Genomic DNA, 16224 nt, shown 5'->3' on the forward strand with positions numbered 1-16224 from the left:
TTGCACAATGCATTATACTGATAAGTTGAAGTTAAGTACCTTTGAGATCAGAAAAGTTTAATTGTTAACAAAACAGAGGTTCAGGTTATTCAGAATTTAATTGTTATTTGGTCTGGGACCTTTTTCCAGATTGGAATGTGTCTGTACATTTCAGGTTCCAAGTCAGAAGCATCTAGTTACTGGTTTTCTTTTAGATCATTCTGAATCTGTAACAAAGCGTAATGCCTAGGTGTGATGCCCAAAACACATGCTAGATGTAAGATTTTTATAAGCGCTAGCAGATCTCCTGTCACATTGCTCACTGCAAAGTGGATAAGACTGTTTTATAAGGACAGTAGTGTTATAGCATGCAATACACAATGTATTATTCTGCTGCCGAGATGTCCCTTTAAGGCCACAAAAATTAATTGTAAAGTAAACACAGGTTCAAAAGGTTCATTGAGTTTAATTGTTGTTTGGTCAGGGAACTTTTAAGGTTGGCATGCCTTTGACAGTCTCAGCCTGTAGCTCAGAATGACATAGCATTTTAAGACTATTTGTTCTTGAAACTGTAGGTCAGAACTCAGAATGAAATATCTGGGTTTCTTTGTTTTATTTTAGGTGTGATTACTAAGATTATTTTTGAAGTTATACGGTACACACACTGTAACCACTATGTAAATATGTCTTTTGTGTTAATGAAGGAGATTCTTTATATAATTCCAAATAACTAGCTTGCTTCTCTTTTTTGTAAAGATTGATAGAAATTTGCAGGAACCAACCAGCTGCAACATAAAAAGCATGTCACCTGAAGGAAATGCACATATGTATCATTATTATATTATAGACAGAAAGAGTTATTAGCAAAACAAAGAGTTTGCAACACTTCTAGATTTTTAACATTTAATCTGATCTTTACAGATTGGTTATGTTTACTTTATGCCTCTTTTTGCCAATAATAGCTCTCATTCTGGATGCCGATTAACACTGCACTACATGTCACAACTATGTAATCATACATTGAAGGATTAATGTTCGAGAAAGTTAGGCCTCAGCTGGAGTACTGTGTATAATTCTGGGCACTTTAGGAAGGATGTCAAGGTCTGAGAGGGTACAGAAAAGGTTTACCAGGGATTAGGGACTTCAGTTATGTGGAGAGTTTGGAGAAGCTGGGATTCTTCTCCTTAAGAGAAAAAAGGTTAAGGAGATACCTAATAGAGGTATTCAAGATAATGAGGGGTTTTGATAGAGCAAATAGGGAGAAATTGTTTCCTCTGGCAAGTGGGTCGGTAACCAGAGGTCATAGATTTAAAATAATTGGCGAAAGAACTAGAACAGAAATGAGGAGAAAGTTTTTCACACAGAAGGTTGTTAAGATCTGGAATGTACTACCTGAAAGGGTGGTGGAAGCAGATTCCAAAGGAACTTTCAAAAGGTATTTGGACATGTACTTGAAGAGGACTAATTTGCAGGGATATGGGGAAAAGGCTGGGGTGTAGGACTAAATTGGACAGCTCTTTCAAAGAGCGAGCACAGGCACGATAGGCCGAATGGCCTCCTTCTGTGCTATAAGATTATATGATTCTAAAGCACTTGTAGAATAATATGGCCAATGTATAAATTTTACAATGAGATATAAAACACTTTTTTTTTGTAATCAGTAATAGGTTTACAAACACAGAGCTTACCTTTGCCTTTGTGCTGTTTGGGGTTTCTGTACACGAAACGATCAAGAAATCTCATTAACGTGAAATCCTGCAAAGGGTCTCCGGAATATTGGACCTGGTCACCCTACAAGAAGTCATACAAGCAACAAGTTTATTTTTTCATCTCAACAAATGACATTTTTCTAAATCCACTGAAATCTTTAAAGTAACAAGTGGGCAATGTTTATAAATTGGTTTAAAGAGAAAAGTGACAACCAGTATTTGCGGAAATCATTTACAGTTTAAAGTGTAACAAGAACAAAACAGAACAGACATTAAAAAAATCTTAAACAAATCTGTGGGAGAGGGGAACAGGGAGAGACTACAGTTGCTTTCAGTGTCCCTGGGTCACAGAAGGGATACATCATTCAGGATTCCCACTCCTGACCACTATCTAGTGACCCCCTACTTGAAAGGGCATGCATGAGCAGGATTGGACTTGGCTGCAGGATGATGTCCTGCAGAGTCTAATAATTTGCCAACACTCACACAAGAATTGTCTCTTGGTGAAGCAGCAAGGGCTTCTGTCACCTGTGGAACTGTACCTCACAAGAAGAGAAGAGAATAAAATTGAAAGGGGGAAGAAATACTGGTGTGACAAATTAGCAACTGTAACAACTACTCCAAGTGCCTTTTTACAAAGAAATTTAAAATTTGAAGAAGGGGAAGTCACTGAATAATTATTGTGTTGACAGGAAGAAGGGGAAAGAGACAGGAAAAAACTAAACCTCAACACATTGATGTATCTTACCTGCAGGATAGTTGTTGCAAAGAGTGCTACAGATGGGTGGAAATGTTCACTCAACTGGGAAGAAGAAATAAAATTTATTTTGCATTCATTAAATTGTATGACAAACTTTTCATACTTTTTAAATATGCATGGACGGGGGAAGTTTTTTTAAAACAGCTTTCCCAACATTTAAATGAAAATGCACATACAAACTTCATAAATAAGGTAAGTACCCAGGTCAAAGGCTGGGTATTCTGCAGCGAGTGACTCACCTCCTAACTCCCCAAAGCCTTTCCACCATCTACAAATCACAAGTCAGGAATGTGATGGAATACTCTCCACTTGCCTGGATGAGTGCAGCTCCAACAACACTCAAGAAGCTCGACACCATCCAGGATAAAGCGGCCCGCTCGATTGGCACCCCATCCACCACTTTAAATATTCACTCCCCCCACCACTGGCGCACCGAGGCTGCAGTGTGTACCATCCGCAGCAACTCGCCAAGGCTTCTTCGACAGCACCTCCCAAATCCGCAACCTCTACCACCTAAAAAGGACAAGGGCAGCAGGTGCTTGGGAACACCACTACCTGCACGTTCCCCTCCAAGTCACACACCATCCTGACTTGGAAATATATCGCCATACCTTCATCGCCGTTGGGTCAAAATCCTGGAACTCCCTACCTAACAGCACTGTGGGAGAACCTTCACCACATGGACTGCAATGGTTCAAGAAGGTGGCTCACCACCACCTTCTCAAGGGCAATTAGGGATGGGCAATAAATGTTGGTCTTGCCAGTGACGCCCACATCCCATGAATATTAAAAAAAAATGTATGTTATGCCTCAACTGATATATTTGGTAACTTCTGCAACTGATTGAGGAATATGGTTAGAAGGTGAGTAGATAACGGTTGATTTATCAAAAAGAACAGTCTTGTTGGGTCCAATGGACTTTCTTTTATCCAAATTCTAAACACTAAAGTCTAGAAATAGGAACGTGCTGATCACAGGACATAACGAGCAGCCTTGGTAAAGGGATTGCAGGAACAAGGGTACAGTGGGGAATAGGATCCCGGAAGATCCTAGGTGGGGAGGGGAGGAAAAAAAAGGAACCTCACACAGTGGAGCATCAGAGCAGGTCATGGAATGGAAGGGTTTGGGTTCTTCCCATGTTCCACCAGACAGGGGGTTGACAATCCCAAATATGTTGTTATAGGGAGATGCCAATGGTTGGTTAGATTTTTTTCCTGGAAAAGGAGGAGAAAATATTTGGAGAACAAGCAATTGTAGTTGTGCAAGGCCATAATGTTGCACTTGGGGACACTATATATCCCATTGGTTAGCCCGTTGTTCATGATAGTGAGTAGAATGCACTGGATATCTAGATCCCTGGATATTTCTACCAGCAACACAATGTCATTTGCCAAAAGGAATGCTGCAATATGCCTGGAACAGACATACCTAGGCGGCCCTGTACACTGCTGTCCTATACTATAAAATCATTGGGTTGAAATCGGCAGGTTCTACAATGGGAGGGAGATCCGCCATGCTAAATTACCACCCAGGTGAAGGTGAAAATTATTCCCCATCATCTGACATCCAGCCTGCTCTATCAGAAGTCACATAGGCCCTGTTCAGGCATTGTGCTCACCAAAATCCCTCGTGACTGACTGCTTGGCCCTTGTCACTTGTAGCACAGAAGCTGTGAGCTGCTCTGACCTGGCAACTCTCTGTTGCAAGGCAAACACTTTGCCCAGTTCAGCTAAGAGGTGCCCTCTTGACAAGCAAATTATCCAAGGTTATCCAAGTGATCCAAGGTTTTCAAATGATGTTGAACATGCAAAGGGAAAGCAAAATGTGTGCCAAGATGTTCACAATTATATAATTAGAATCATAGAAGTTACAACATGGAAACAGGCCCTTCGGCCCAACATGTCCATGTCACCCAGTTTATACCACTAAGCTAGTCCCAATTGCCTGCACTTATAGAATCATAGAAGTTATTGATTGCTATGCCTCTCTGGATCCCATGCCAATGCCACATAATTAGGGAACCTTGGAAATAACGCAAAGTACATTGCTCCAGAAGGATTTGCACTACCATTGAAGCACTCTTTTCATATAAATTCAAACCAATAAAGAATGGATCTTCTGTGAACCCTTATTTACTCCAGACATTGGGGAAATGAAATCTTTCTTGCTTTGAGTTTCTCTTAAATGCTAGCATAATACCCCAATATCAGATTTGTGAAACACTTGCTTATTTTTTTTATTATTCATTCATGGGATGTGGGCATTTATTGCCCATCCCTAATTGCCCTTGAGAAGGTGGAGGTGAGCCGCCTTCTTGAACCATTGCAGTCCGTGTGGTGAAGGTTCTCCCACAGTGCTGTTAGGTAGGAAATGTGCTATATTTCCAAGACAGGGTGGTATGTGACTTGGAGGGGAACGTGCAGGTGGTGGTGTTCCCATGTGTCTGCTGCCCTAGTCCTTCTAGGTGGTAGATGTCGCGGGTTTGGGAGGTGCTGTCGAAGAAGCCTTGCCGACTTGCTGCAGTGCATCTTGTGGATGGTGTACACTGCGCAGTGGTGGAGGGAGTGAATGTTTAAGGTTGTGGATGGGGTGCCAATCGAGCAGGCTGCTTTCTCCTGGATGGTATCGAGCTTCTTAAGTGTTGTTGGACTCATTCAGGCAAGTGGAGAGTATTCCATCACACTCCTGACTTTGCCTGTCTGTAGGGACTTCTACTGGTATTACAGCAATCATTCGCCTGAAGAGTGTCACTTTTTAATATTCATACTTGAGCATCAGCCTTGCCTCAGCTCATGACACTCTCATCTCTGAATCAGAAGGTTGTGGGTCAAGCTCCACTCCAGAGATTTGAGCACTAAGTCCGGACCTACGTTTCATTGAGTGAGTGCTGCATTGTCGTGGCAGAAGAGAAGGTTGTTTGCCCGGTGTCCTGGCCAACATTTACCCCTTAGCCAATATAACCAAAACAGATTTTTTGGTCATTTATCTCATTGTTGTTTATTGGACCTTGCTATGCGCAAATTGGCTGCCATGTTTCTCCACATTACAGTGATTACACGTCAAAAAGTATTTCATTGGTTGTAAATAGCTTTGAGATGTCCTGAGGACGTGAAGGGTACTATATAAATTCAAGTTCTTTCTTTCTTCTACACCAAATAAAGACCACTAATAAAACTACCTGAAGAACATGTCTACGATACAAAGAGGATTCATTCTAAATTGAAAGAAGTCAGAGTTCTAAATAACAAATTATTTTACATGGTCACCTGAAGATTTAGGGACGGTTATAGATGTGGACTTTGTTCAATTAAATGTATAACATAACCAACAACCACCTCTCCCCCGCCAAAAATAAAAACTTGACTAGCCCAGCAGATATACGAGAAATTAACCTCTACAAGAGGGCTGACATATACCTAAAAGTGGTTTGATGTACCCATGAATGGTTTTTGCAATTAAATTTCAAGGCAAAGATTAAAAAGAATTATAGGATAAAATGAACCTGATGTAAAAGTGGATCATTTTATAATAAATAGGTTTTGAAAATAAAAGCAGAACACCAGTCTTCTCACTAACGACAGACAGAAATGTAACTATGCTATAATAGTTTCCAAGTGGTCAACTTTACCAAACTGCAAAGACAAACTACAAGAATGAAAGAAATTCAATTATTACTGAAAGCACATTGGCTTTAGTAAATATAAAGTGCACATTTCTCAAGGCACTAGAATCAAATGCAAACACCAGAATGAAACTGATGCATACTTGACTGTGGACATCTTTTAATCACAGTTGGCAAACTAATAAAACTTGTAATTTTCATCAAGAGTTAGGGTACAAATTAGCACCAGCTGCAAGGACATAATTTTCTAGTTATTGATTTGCACAGTTGATGCCACTACAAACTATGTTGGATTACACTTGAATGATCAAGTACCTAAAGCTTTTACTTTTATTTCTTTTTTAAAAAGAAACTTTGCCACAAAACTGAGCAATATTTAATGAGGAAAAATTAATTTTACCTTCCTCAATTCCCAGAGGCTGGTGCGGTCTGCTCCGCAAGAGAGAGGATTCCTATGGAGCGGGTCATAGTTTGCCAGACACTTTCCACCTAAACCAAAGAGCAGAGCTTAATAGTACTAGTAGCACTTTGCACAATATAAAATTCAATTTTTTCACATCTTAAACAGCCAGCAGTTTTTTTTAAAAAAGATATTGTTTGAAATTTAGACGCCAACTTCATTACATGGGATCCTGGGCTTTACAAATAGAGGCAGAGAGTACAAAAGCAAGGAAGTTATGCTAACCCTTTATAAATCACTCGTTAGGCCTCATCAAGGGGCAGAGGGGACCTTGGTTTAACATCTCATCTAAAAATAGTAGACGGGGGTGGGGGGTGTGGAAAAGAGAAGATTTCCTCTTGCACTAGATGTAGCAAAATGATAAAGAACAGGCTTACAATTCTTCATCCTAACAGAGGAAATTTTGTCCCGCACTGGCCTATCCAAATAGTTTACCTTCTCGATTTTTGTGGTGCAACCATGATCCAGATGCTGTTGATTCTTGCTTTCCAGCTACAATGGTCTTCGGTACTACCATTTGACCTTTGTCAGCATCTATACATTTCTCCCCTTCATCTTCTGATTTCTTCTCCACCTTCTCTTCACAGAGATCTTCAAATTTCTCTTCCTCATCGCTGTCATCAACATCTTTAAAATGTTCTTCTTCATCTGATTCCTGAGCAGAAAATATATGGCACATAAAAATAACATGCCATGCTTTATTCATTGGTAACACTGCCATAATAGGGTCATTGTTTATTCTGATGAACTAATCATAGAATGTAATATCCGCAGGAACAGAAGGTGCTGCTACAAATACAAATATTTTCCTTCCATAATTTTCTTCCCTCCTCTCCTGAAGGTGCCAACTCATGCTGGGGTTACGGTCCCATGAAGGGGAGAGAGGGACAGCAGCCTCCAGTATCTCATCTAAGTGGCCATTCTTTGTTCAGGACATTAGACAGTGTTGGTGAGGCACCACAGCCATACCAATCTGGTTCTCACCCAATATCCCTACACTTACCACTGGAGTTATTTGATAGCAATCAAGAGTGGAACATCTGCTCACCTACAGAGATCAACTATCTCAGTACAGAACAGGAATTATACCTGGAACTTTTTATACTTAGTGCATTAAACCAGTACACTATTAGGGGAGCTTACCACTTCAAATTTTAAAATAATTAAATCTATATGCTAGGTGAGGACTTAATTAAAATACTCCCGCAGTTTAGCCTAGGATTTCCAGAATTAACAGTTTGTTAATTATCCCCAAAATGTTATGATCTTTCAGAAGTGATTGATATTTCCAAACTCCACTTGAACCCCTGCTTCCTTCTATACTAATACAACTGAATTCTTCTGCTTTATCAGATAAAATATTAATCAAGAGCACTTTTTAATTTATTTTCAGTCATAATCCAATGCACTTAAGTAAATTAGTACTTAAATCAGCAATTGATTTATAAAACCTTAATCCACTCAAGTTATTTGACAAAGCTCATTCTGACTTCCACAAAACTTATTGTTGGATATTTCCTGAACAAAGCTGGGAATAATGTATTTTATATCAAAGGGGGAAACAATATCATGGAACACAATGGATTGGTGAAATAGTGAAAGCAATACCCCATATTCTTGTAACAGGACTTGTATGCCTGGCTTCAGTTTCAGAATCTCAGAAATAAGATAGAGCGCTCCACATATAAATGCTGGCGTCTGGCCACAAGTGGCCTGCAAGATCCGTTTTATAAATGCCTTAACGCGACGAAGCACTAAGTCAGACTTCAAAGACTTGTATAGCAAATTTAGAAACATGGCTTGCTTGGAACATTGTGCCAGTCCTGGATCCAACAGTTTCCTGCATACAAAAGATAGATGAAAAATGGTTTTACATCAGGTATAGAAATACATAAAGCACTTGTCCCATGCATCTTGAATCATAGAACAGGCAGAGAAGACCATTTAGCCTCGTTGTGGCTGTCAGTGCTAGCACCACACGGAACCATCTATAGTAATTACATTTCCCAACCTTTCCTCATACCTTTTAATATTTTTCTTCAAATGTTTATCTAATTTCCTCTTAAATGTTGTGATTGCCTCTGCTTCAAAAGCCTCATGTTGATGTATTCCAAATTCTACTTGTCCTTTGTGAAAAAAAAATCTTTTAGCCTTCCACTTTGTGCTTCTAATACTAATCCTAAATTTATGCCTCCTTGTTATTGATTCACCGGTGAAAATAATCTTTCATTATCTATTCACCCAAAGGCTTTCAAAATTTTGAACACTTCTATCACATTCCTTGTTAATCTTCTCTGCTCCAGTGAATAAAGCCCACGATTTTCAAATCTTATAACTACGCTCTCATTCCTGGTATCATCCTAATAAATCTATCTTGTATCTTTTCTATGGGTCCAATCCTTCTCTGCAACTATTGACAAGAAAATTATGTCACCTACTTATAATGTGCACATTTTTGTTGAATAATCTGCTAAAAATACTAGTCTACTTTGCCCTGATTATACATAGAACTACATAGAATGTACAGCACAGAAACAGGCCACTTGGCCCAACAGGTTCATGCTGCACACAAGCCTCCTCGCTCTCAACTTCAACTGTCAGCATATCCTTCTATTCCTTTCTCCCTCAGTTTTTATCTCGCTTCCCCTTAAATGCATCTATGTCAGTTGCCTCAACTACTTCTTGTGGTAGCAAGTGACACGCTCTAACCACTCTCCGGGTAAAGAAGTTTCTCCTGAATTCCCTATTAGATTTATTAATGACTATCTTATAATAATGGCCCCTAGTTCTGGTCTACCCTATCAAAACATTTCATAATCTTAAAGACCTCTATCAGGTCACCTTTTCCAGAGAGCTCAATCTTTCCTGACTGGTATAACCTCTCAGTTGTACGATATCTTTTCTGCTCTTTGCGTACAATGGTAATTCATTACCTGAGTTACACTTTTTTCTAGTCCATCAGAAATGGATTTATCCAATTTGAACCACTTATACTGGCTGAGAAAAACAAACTAAAAAGTTACACGTACATACATTGATCCAAAGTGCCTGCGCAATGTGGCGATGATATGTATCATCAAGATAACTATTCCTGAATCAAAGCCAACCTCTGGCTTTATTGAAGCAAGAAACGGAACAAAATTTACAGAACTCAGCATATTGTATTGGTCTTTGTTCCATTTTGGTCAATTTATGATGCAACTCATGGTTATCACATTAGTAGAATTCACTTGTGAGCAGCACTGGCCAAAAGAAAACATAAATTGAATTAATGTTAAAGACAGCAGTTAGCTTTGTGGCACAATGTCATTGTACATCAATGTAGTAGGGTGTAATTTTATGTCTGTGACTCAGTGCAGCGTGTTTCTGATCTCAGCTAGGCTTGAGGTGCCAAGATACCGTTGCTCAAGAAAGGAGGATAAATAAACTGGAAAGTGAGCTGATGCTGGAAGTACTCACACAATTTTTGCTGATCACATTGATAGGATAGCAACTTAGGCAAAGACTTCAGAGCAGATCTGAATCTTATCAGCCTCACACGTATGGTGCCCGAAAACGATAAGAATGAGAACTACTCAAAATAAGTGTAAGCCATGAATTAAAAAGAGAAAATACAGTAAATGTAACAAAATGTTGAACAAAACTATTTAGCTACAGAACAAAAATTACTTAGATAAATTGGTTTGATTTACTTTTTTGTACATATTTTGCAAAGTATGTCAGTGCAAATGGAGGCACTTTTCACATAACAGCCATGTACACAAGTTTAGATAAAGGTCCTGCTTTTGAATTTCAGCAGGGTTCATCCTTCCAAAATGAATCAAATTAGTACTTGATGTTTGGATGTGGGGAAAAAACAGCAGATTTCAGGGACTGTACAGTACTTGTCACACTGTTGCAGTACCTGACTATTTGGCAATGGAACGTCAATCGGTGCAGTACACAATGGAAACCAACCTTCACAGGTAATCCTCTCCCTCTCTCAGTACACAAACATTTTAGAAGATTGGTGGAAATGTAACATTCTTAACTTATGTTAGGAATTCAAATTGATATGTGTTAACGACCTGGACTTGGGTATACAGGGTATAATTTCAAAGTTTGCAGATGACATGAAACTCGGAAATCTAGCAAACGTGGAGGATAGTAACAGAATTCAGGAGGACATAGACAAACTGGTGAAATTTAACACAGCGAAGTGTGAAGTGATGCATTTTGGTAGGAAGAATGAGGAGAGGCAATATAAACATGCAAACTAAATTGTACAATTTTAAAGTGGGTGCAGGAACAGAGACATCCAGGGATGCATATTCACAAATCTTTGAAGGTGGCAGGACAAGTTGAGAAAGCTGTTAAAAAAAGCACATGAGATCCTGGGCTTTAATAAAAGAGGCATGGAGTACAAAATCAAGGAAGTTATACTGAACCTTTATAAAACACTGGTTAGGCCTCAGCTGCAGTATTGTGTTCAATTCTGGGCCACACTTTAGAAAGGATGTCAAGAGCTTCGAGAGGGTGCAGAAGAGACTTACTAGAATGGTGCCAGGGATGAGGGACTTCAGTTATGTGGAGAGACTGGAGAAGCTGGGGTTGTTCTCCTTAGGACAGAGAAGGTTAAGTTGGGGGAGGGGTGGGGGAAGAGATTTGATAGAGGTGTTCAAAATCAGAACGGTTTTGACAGAGTAAAAAAGGAGAAACTGTTTCTAGTCGTAGGAGGGTCGTTAACCAGAGGACGCAGATTTAAAGGTGATCGGCAAAGGAGCCAGAGACGACATGAGGAAACATTTTTTTTTAACGCAATGAGTTGTAATGATCTGGAATGCACTGCCTGGAGGGGTGGTGGAAGCAGATTCAATAGTAACTTTCAAAAGGGAATGGATAAATACTTAAAGGGAAAAAACTTACAGGGCTATGGGGAAAGAGCAGGGGAATGGGTCTAAATGGGTAGTTCTTTCAAAGAGCCAACACAGGCACAACAGGCCAAATGGCCTCCTCCCAGTGCTGTACCTACTATGATAACTCTTCAAAATACACAGAAGCAAGCAATCAATTGGGAGCCATAAAGCATTGGGGGGGGGGGGGGGGGGGATTCTGTGACTACCAGAAGATCCAACCATAATTATTAGATGTGTTGCAACTAGACATAAATAAAAGCCTCGCTGATTGCATAATATATTACCAAAGATGGATTAGCTCATTCTCTTTTTGTAATGCAAATTTAACTTAAAAAAATACTCGATCTACCTTGGGAAGAGGATTCATCTGCTCTCTCTCTCTCCCTTCCTTCCTTTACTTATATTGTGTTTTACACTGGTGATTTATACCAACATTGGACTTTGCTGGTTTTGTGCCTCTACAAATGGTATCATCATGCCTCACACTAAATTCATCCTTGGTCAATTACTGAAAATCAATTTCAATCCTTCAGAAGAATCAAACTTGTAATACATAATAGATTGCATACCAATAATTGGTCATTTATACAAAACCACCATAATACGACCATTTTACCTCACTTCTTGGTGTACCAGCATCCTCCATTTTCAACATTCCTGGATATTTGAGTTATGTCAGAAACAACAATAAGTTATATTACTTAGACGGAGGGAAGTTAAAAGCAAATAAATCAATGAGTTATGACTGATTAATTTTATGCTCATTTAGTTGACAGATGTTACTGTTGGCAAATAGAGCACTTCATCCAAAGTCACTATGGCTCTTCCAGATCATGATGTGGAGATGCCGGTGATGGACTGGGGTTGACAATTGTAAACAATTTTACAACACCAAGTTATAGTCCAGCAATTTTATTTTAAATTCACAAGCTTTCGGAGGCTTCCTCCTTCGTCAGGTGAACGATGTGAAAATGAAATCCTCGAAATGAAATCGCATTTATAATTCACAGAACAATGCTTGGTGAGTACAGACAGTTTTTTCAACTTCTGCTCGACGATTTTGCGTTGTCGTGTGTCTCGAAGGCCGCCTTGGAGTACGCTTACCCGAAGGTCGGTGGACCTTCGGGTAAGCGTACATGCTATACCTGATCTTCCAGATCAGGTATAGCATGTGTGTGTTCTGGGGTGGGGGTGGAGGGGAAACATACTGAAAGACCCTTTTACTCTTTCTTACTTTGCTTCCACCTCAGCCTCAGAAGAGCATCCTTACTCCAGCAGGCGACATATCCATTTCTCACATCAGCTATCCTCGTGCACTCCAAAGTGGGAAGAGGAAGGATATATAATAAAGAAAGAAATTGATGAAGAGGGGCAGATGAACCTCCATACAAAAAAGTAGAGGGTTTATAATTGTTCTAGGCCCTTTAACTACTGGAAACAGTCTGCTCTATTCACCCTATCAATTACTTCATAATTTTAAACACTTCTATGATATTGCCATGTAATGTATGTTATTCTAAAGAAAAAAAGCCCCAATTTTTCAAGTTTTTCTTCGTATATGTACATCATGCAGCATTCTAGTGAATCTATGTTGTACCTTCTCTAAAGCCATTTGAGATCTTCAAAAACTTCATACTGTAAGTTTTATGTCAAAAACATTTAAGCACAAGTAAATATTACCTGTAGAGTGCCACATAATATCGATTGGATATGGCTTGTTGAGACTCCATCACCTGAAATAGTAGCATTAGTGCCTGGACACTTGTGGTGAAGTTCACAACATGTACAACCCTGAACAAAGTATCCATTTGTTCCATTATCTTTTCATCATCCATCTTGGAATAAGGGAAAGCTCGATTGACACCTGACAGCAATGCACTTAGCATTTTAGAGTCTAGTTCTGCCTTTTTAACATAGGCATGGAAAAATGAAAAGTAAACAGCAATTAATTTCCCAGCAAGATCACTCTCTTCATGGCTCAAGACCATTTGGTTGAGAAAGCAAATGGCATAGTACTGGGCTTTCAGACTGATGTTAGGCCTATACAGAAGTCGTTCAACTTCACAGCACACAACCGTTTTCATATTGGGATGCTTATGGAGCAAAGTTTCCAAAAGGTAGGAGGCTTTAGTAGCCAATTTATATTGTGGGTCTCCTAACTTATTCACTAACTGGATCAGCAGGGCTTTCTCTTGCTCTGGCTTATTGCAGAGCAGCTCATGGACTGTCGCCAAGGCACGAGCCTTTGTTGCCTGCACAGTGTCATGGGCCAAAGTTTCTAATGCCTGCACAAACTCTGCAACATGATGCTTCAATAGGTGTTCAAAGTACCACAATATTAGACGCTTGTCTCGGGCATCCTTGTTCCCACTGGCAAGCTCCTCCAGGTTTTTAAAGGGATGTTGGGAGAAAGTTCGTAGTTTTCGATTATCTGGGAGCAGGTCAGAGATCAGCAGTTCTGTTAACGTACTCAAAGCCATTAAGCATTGCCGTCGACTTCCCTTCTTCTTGATTTGGTTGACTAATACCTCCACAAAGTGTAGAGTATGCACTGGAGCATCCTGCATCAGAAGTGTCATAGCTGCCATTCTGTCTGCCAACGTGCCTGTTGTGACAACAGTTTTCATCCATGTTGAGTTTGCTCCTTTTTGGATATTTTTCTTACTCCTGTAACGATTGGTCTCATGATCGTACAACTGTTTAGCAAGATTCCTATACTGTGTGACTAATGGTTCATCTTGTGGCTCAGAGCTGTGTTCATTGGTATACCCCACATCATACCATTTTCCTCCTGGCTTTATCAGTAAGTATGCTTTGGGCTGAAATTCAAAAGTGACCTGTTGCTTAGCTTTTCTACCCAGTAATCCAGACGTACTAGATACTTCATTATCTTGAATGAGCTTTTTCTTTCCATCCTTTCCTGACAACTCCTTATGACCCTTTCCAGCTGGGAATTTCTCTTTCAGTCCCTCATTTTTATTCTTCTTGCCTTTCTTGTCAACTTTTTCTTTCTCCTTTTTTACTTGTTTTTCCTTTTTAGTGTGCTCATCATCATTTTCCTCCAGCAGATTTTGGGAGTATTTGCTTATGCCTAGTTTACTAATGAAGGCTTCTAATTCACCTTCTTTCAGATCATCTATTGCTGTCTTTTTTCCACCATCAACTAGTTCTTCATTCTCATTCAAGGAAGACAGCATTACATAGTCAGCCTGTAGAGAAAAACATATTATGATTATACAAAAGAGCCAATACCACACACACATTTTAGTTCAACCAGGTTCTACCACCCTGGCAATCAGGTGAATAGTAATAATCATAACAAAAACATTTGTTAGTCTAGGGCAGAAATACTGGGATTAAAATGCACACTACAAACAACAACTTGCATTTATGTCTTAAAGGAGGAGAGAGAGAGAGAGAGAGAGAGAGAGAGAGGCAGAGAAGTTTAGGGAGGGAATTCCAAAGCTTAGGACCTAGACAGCTAAAGGCACGGCCGCCAATGGAGGGGGCAAAGAAAATTGGGGAAGCACAAGAGGCCCGCAAAGTTTTGGACAGTTCTTTGGCTGGACGCGCTTACAGAGATAGGGAGGGGCAAGGCCATGGAGGGATTTAAACACAAGAACTACAAAATAAACATGAGGCTTGCACATCTTTTATTGTATACACAGGAGTGTTGTAGTTCTGTAAAACAATTTCACAGCATTACTTTTCAGTAAAGTCTGTCATTTTGAATCACAAATGATTGAGCATACTTCAGCTGGGTGTTACAGCCATCTGCTACAGCCATCTGCAATCTGGCCCATTTCCCACATGGCACAGCAACGGTTTCAGTATTGCACTGATCAGTGTACTTGTATCACCAGAGGCAGTTGGCACTGGCTAGGCTGAGTACCACAATTTTAAAATACTTTCAGGAGGCATGACAACACACAGAAATTTAGAAAACAAAATTTCAGAATACTTTTCCTTCAACGATATTGCAATTACTATATAGTTAACACTGAACTACACAAAGATAAAATTAAATATTTTGTTTTAAAGATAAGGGCACAATCCTATGTAGCATCAACAAACCAGGGGGTGGTTATGCTGCAAACGTTAAGATCCAACTGCTGGTTTAAAAAAGTTAAATCCCAGCCTTTTTATTTACCAGGCACACCATCTTAAATCACCAGTAGTTGAGAGGCTGTAGCTATATGTTCCTGAAGATCCGGGAACAGCTTCAGTCTTGAATGAGTCACAATTTTCTCCAGTTAAACATTGGGAAAACTAAAGCCATTGTTTTCAGCTTCTGCAACAAACTCTACCTTTACTAGTGACCCCGCAATCCCTGGCCATTGTCTCAGACTGTTCACAACCCCAATGTCCTATATGAGCGTCCAACTCATTTCCTCTCCATCACAAAGCCAACCTACTTCCACCTCCATTATGCTGCCTGCCTCCACCTCCACTCCTACCTCATCCCATTTTCTGCTGAAACCATCATCCATGCCTTTGTCACCTCCAGACTTGATTGCAATATCCTCCCAGCTGGCCTCCCATTCTCCACCCCCCATTAACTACTCCTGGGACCTGGTGAAAGCTGCTATACACAGGTCCAGTATGCATAGGATCATTGAGGGTGGTTACTCCACCTGCCTGCCCACATTTAGAGTGCTGCCACATGCTGGAGCGGCCACGGGATACGGACACGCAAGGCCCACCAATTGGCTCGAAACTTCCCGCCACCAGCAGGCACCCAGGACAGTGCCCAAAGAGAATTTGGTGGCATAAAAACTGAAAATGCTGAGAAACACTTA

General features: G+C 40.0%; 1 protein-coding gene across 2 annotated transcripts in view; it reads right to left on the reverse strand.

The window, feature by feature from the left end:
* cebpz (CCAAT enhancer binding protein zeta) overlaps positions 1–16224 on the reverse strand; it is a 31544-nt gene that overhangs the window by 14317 nt on the left and 1003 nt on the right. For both annotated transcript variants that reach the window (XM_067988696.1, XM_067988697.1), the window contains exons 2-7: positions 13106–14634; positions 8139–8370; positions 6966–7185; positions 6471–6559; positions 2437–2490; positions 1668–1770 (exon numbers count right to left, since the gene is read on the reverse strand). In XM_067988696.1, the coding sequence (XP_067844797.1) occupies positions 1668–1770; positions 2437–2490; positions 6471–6559; positions 6966–7185; positions 8139–8370; positions 13106–14634 (2227 nt within the window). The remainder of the gene's footprint in view (positions 1–1667; positions 1771–2436; positions 2491–6470; positions 6560–6965; positions 7186–8138; positions 8371–13105; positions 14635–16224) is intronic.

This window comes from Heptranchias perlo, chromosome 8, assembly GCF_035084215.1.
Source record: "Heptranchias perlo isolate sHepPer1 chromosome 8, sHepPer1.hap1, whole genome shotgun sequence".
In the NCBI taxonomy this organism is placed as follows: Eukaryota; Metazoa; Chordata; class Chondrichthyes; order Hexanchiformes; family Hexanchidae; genus Heptranchias; species Heptranchias perlo.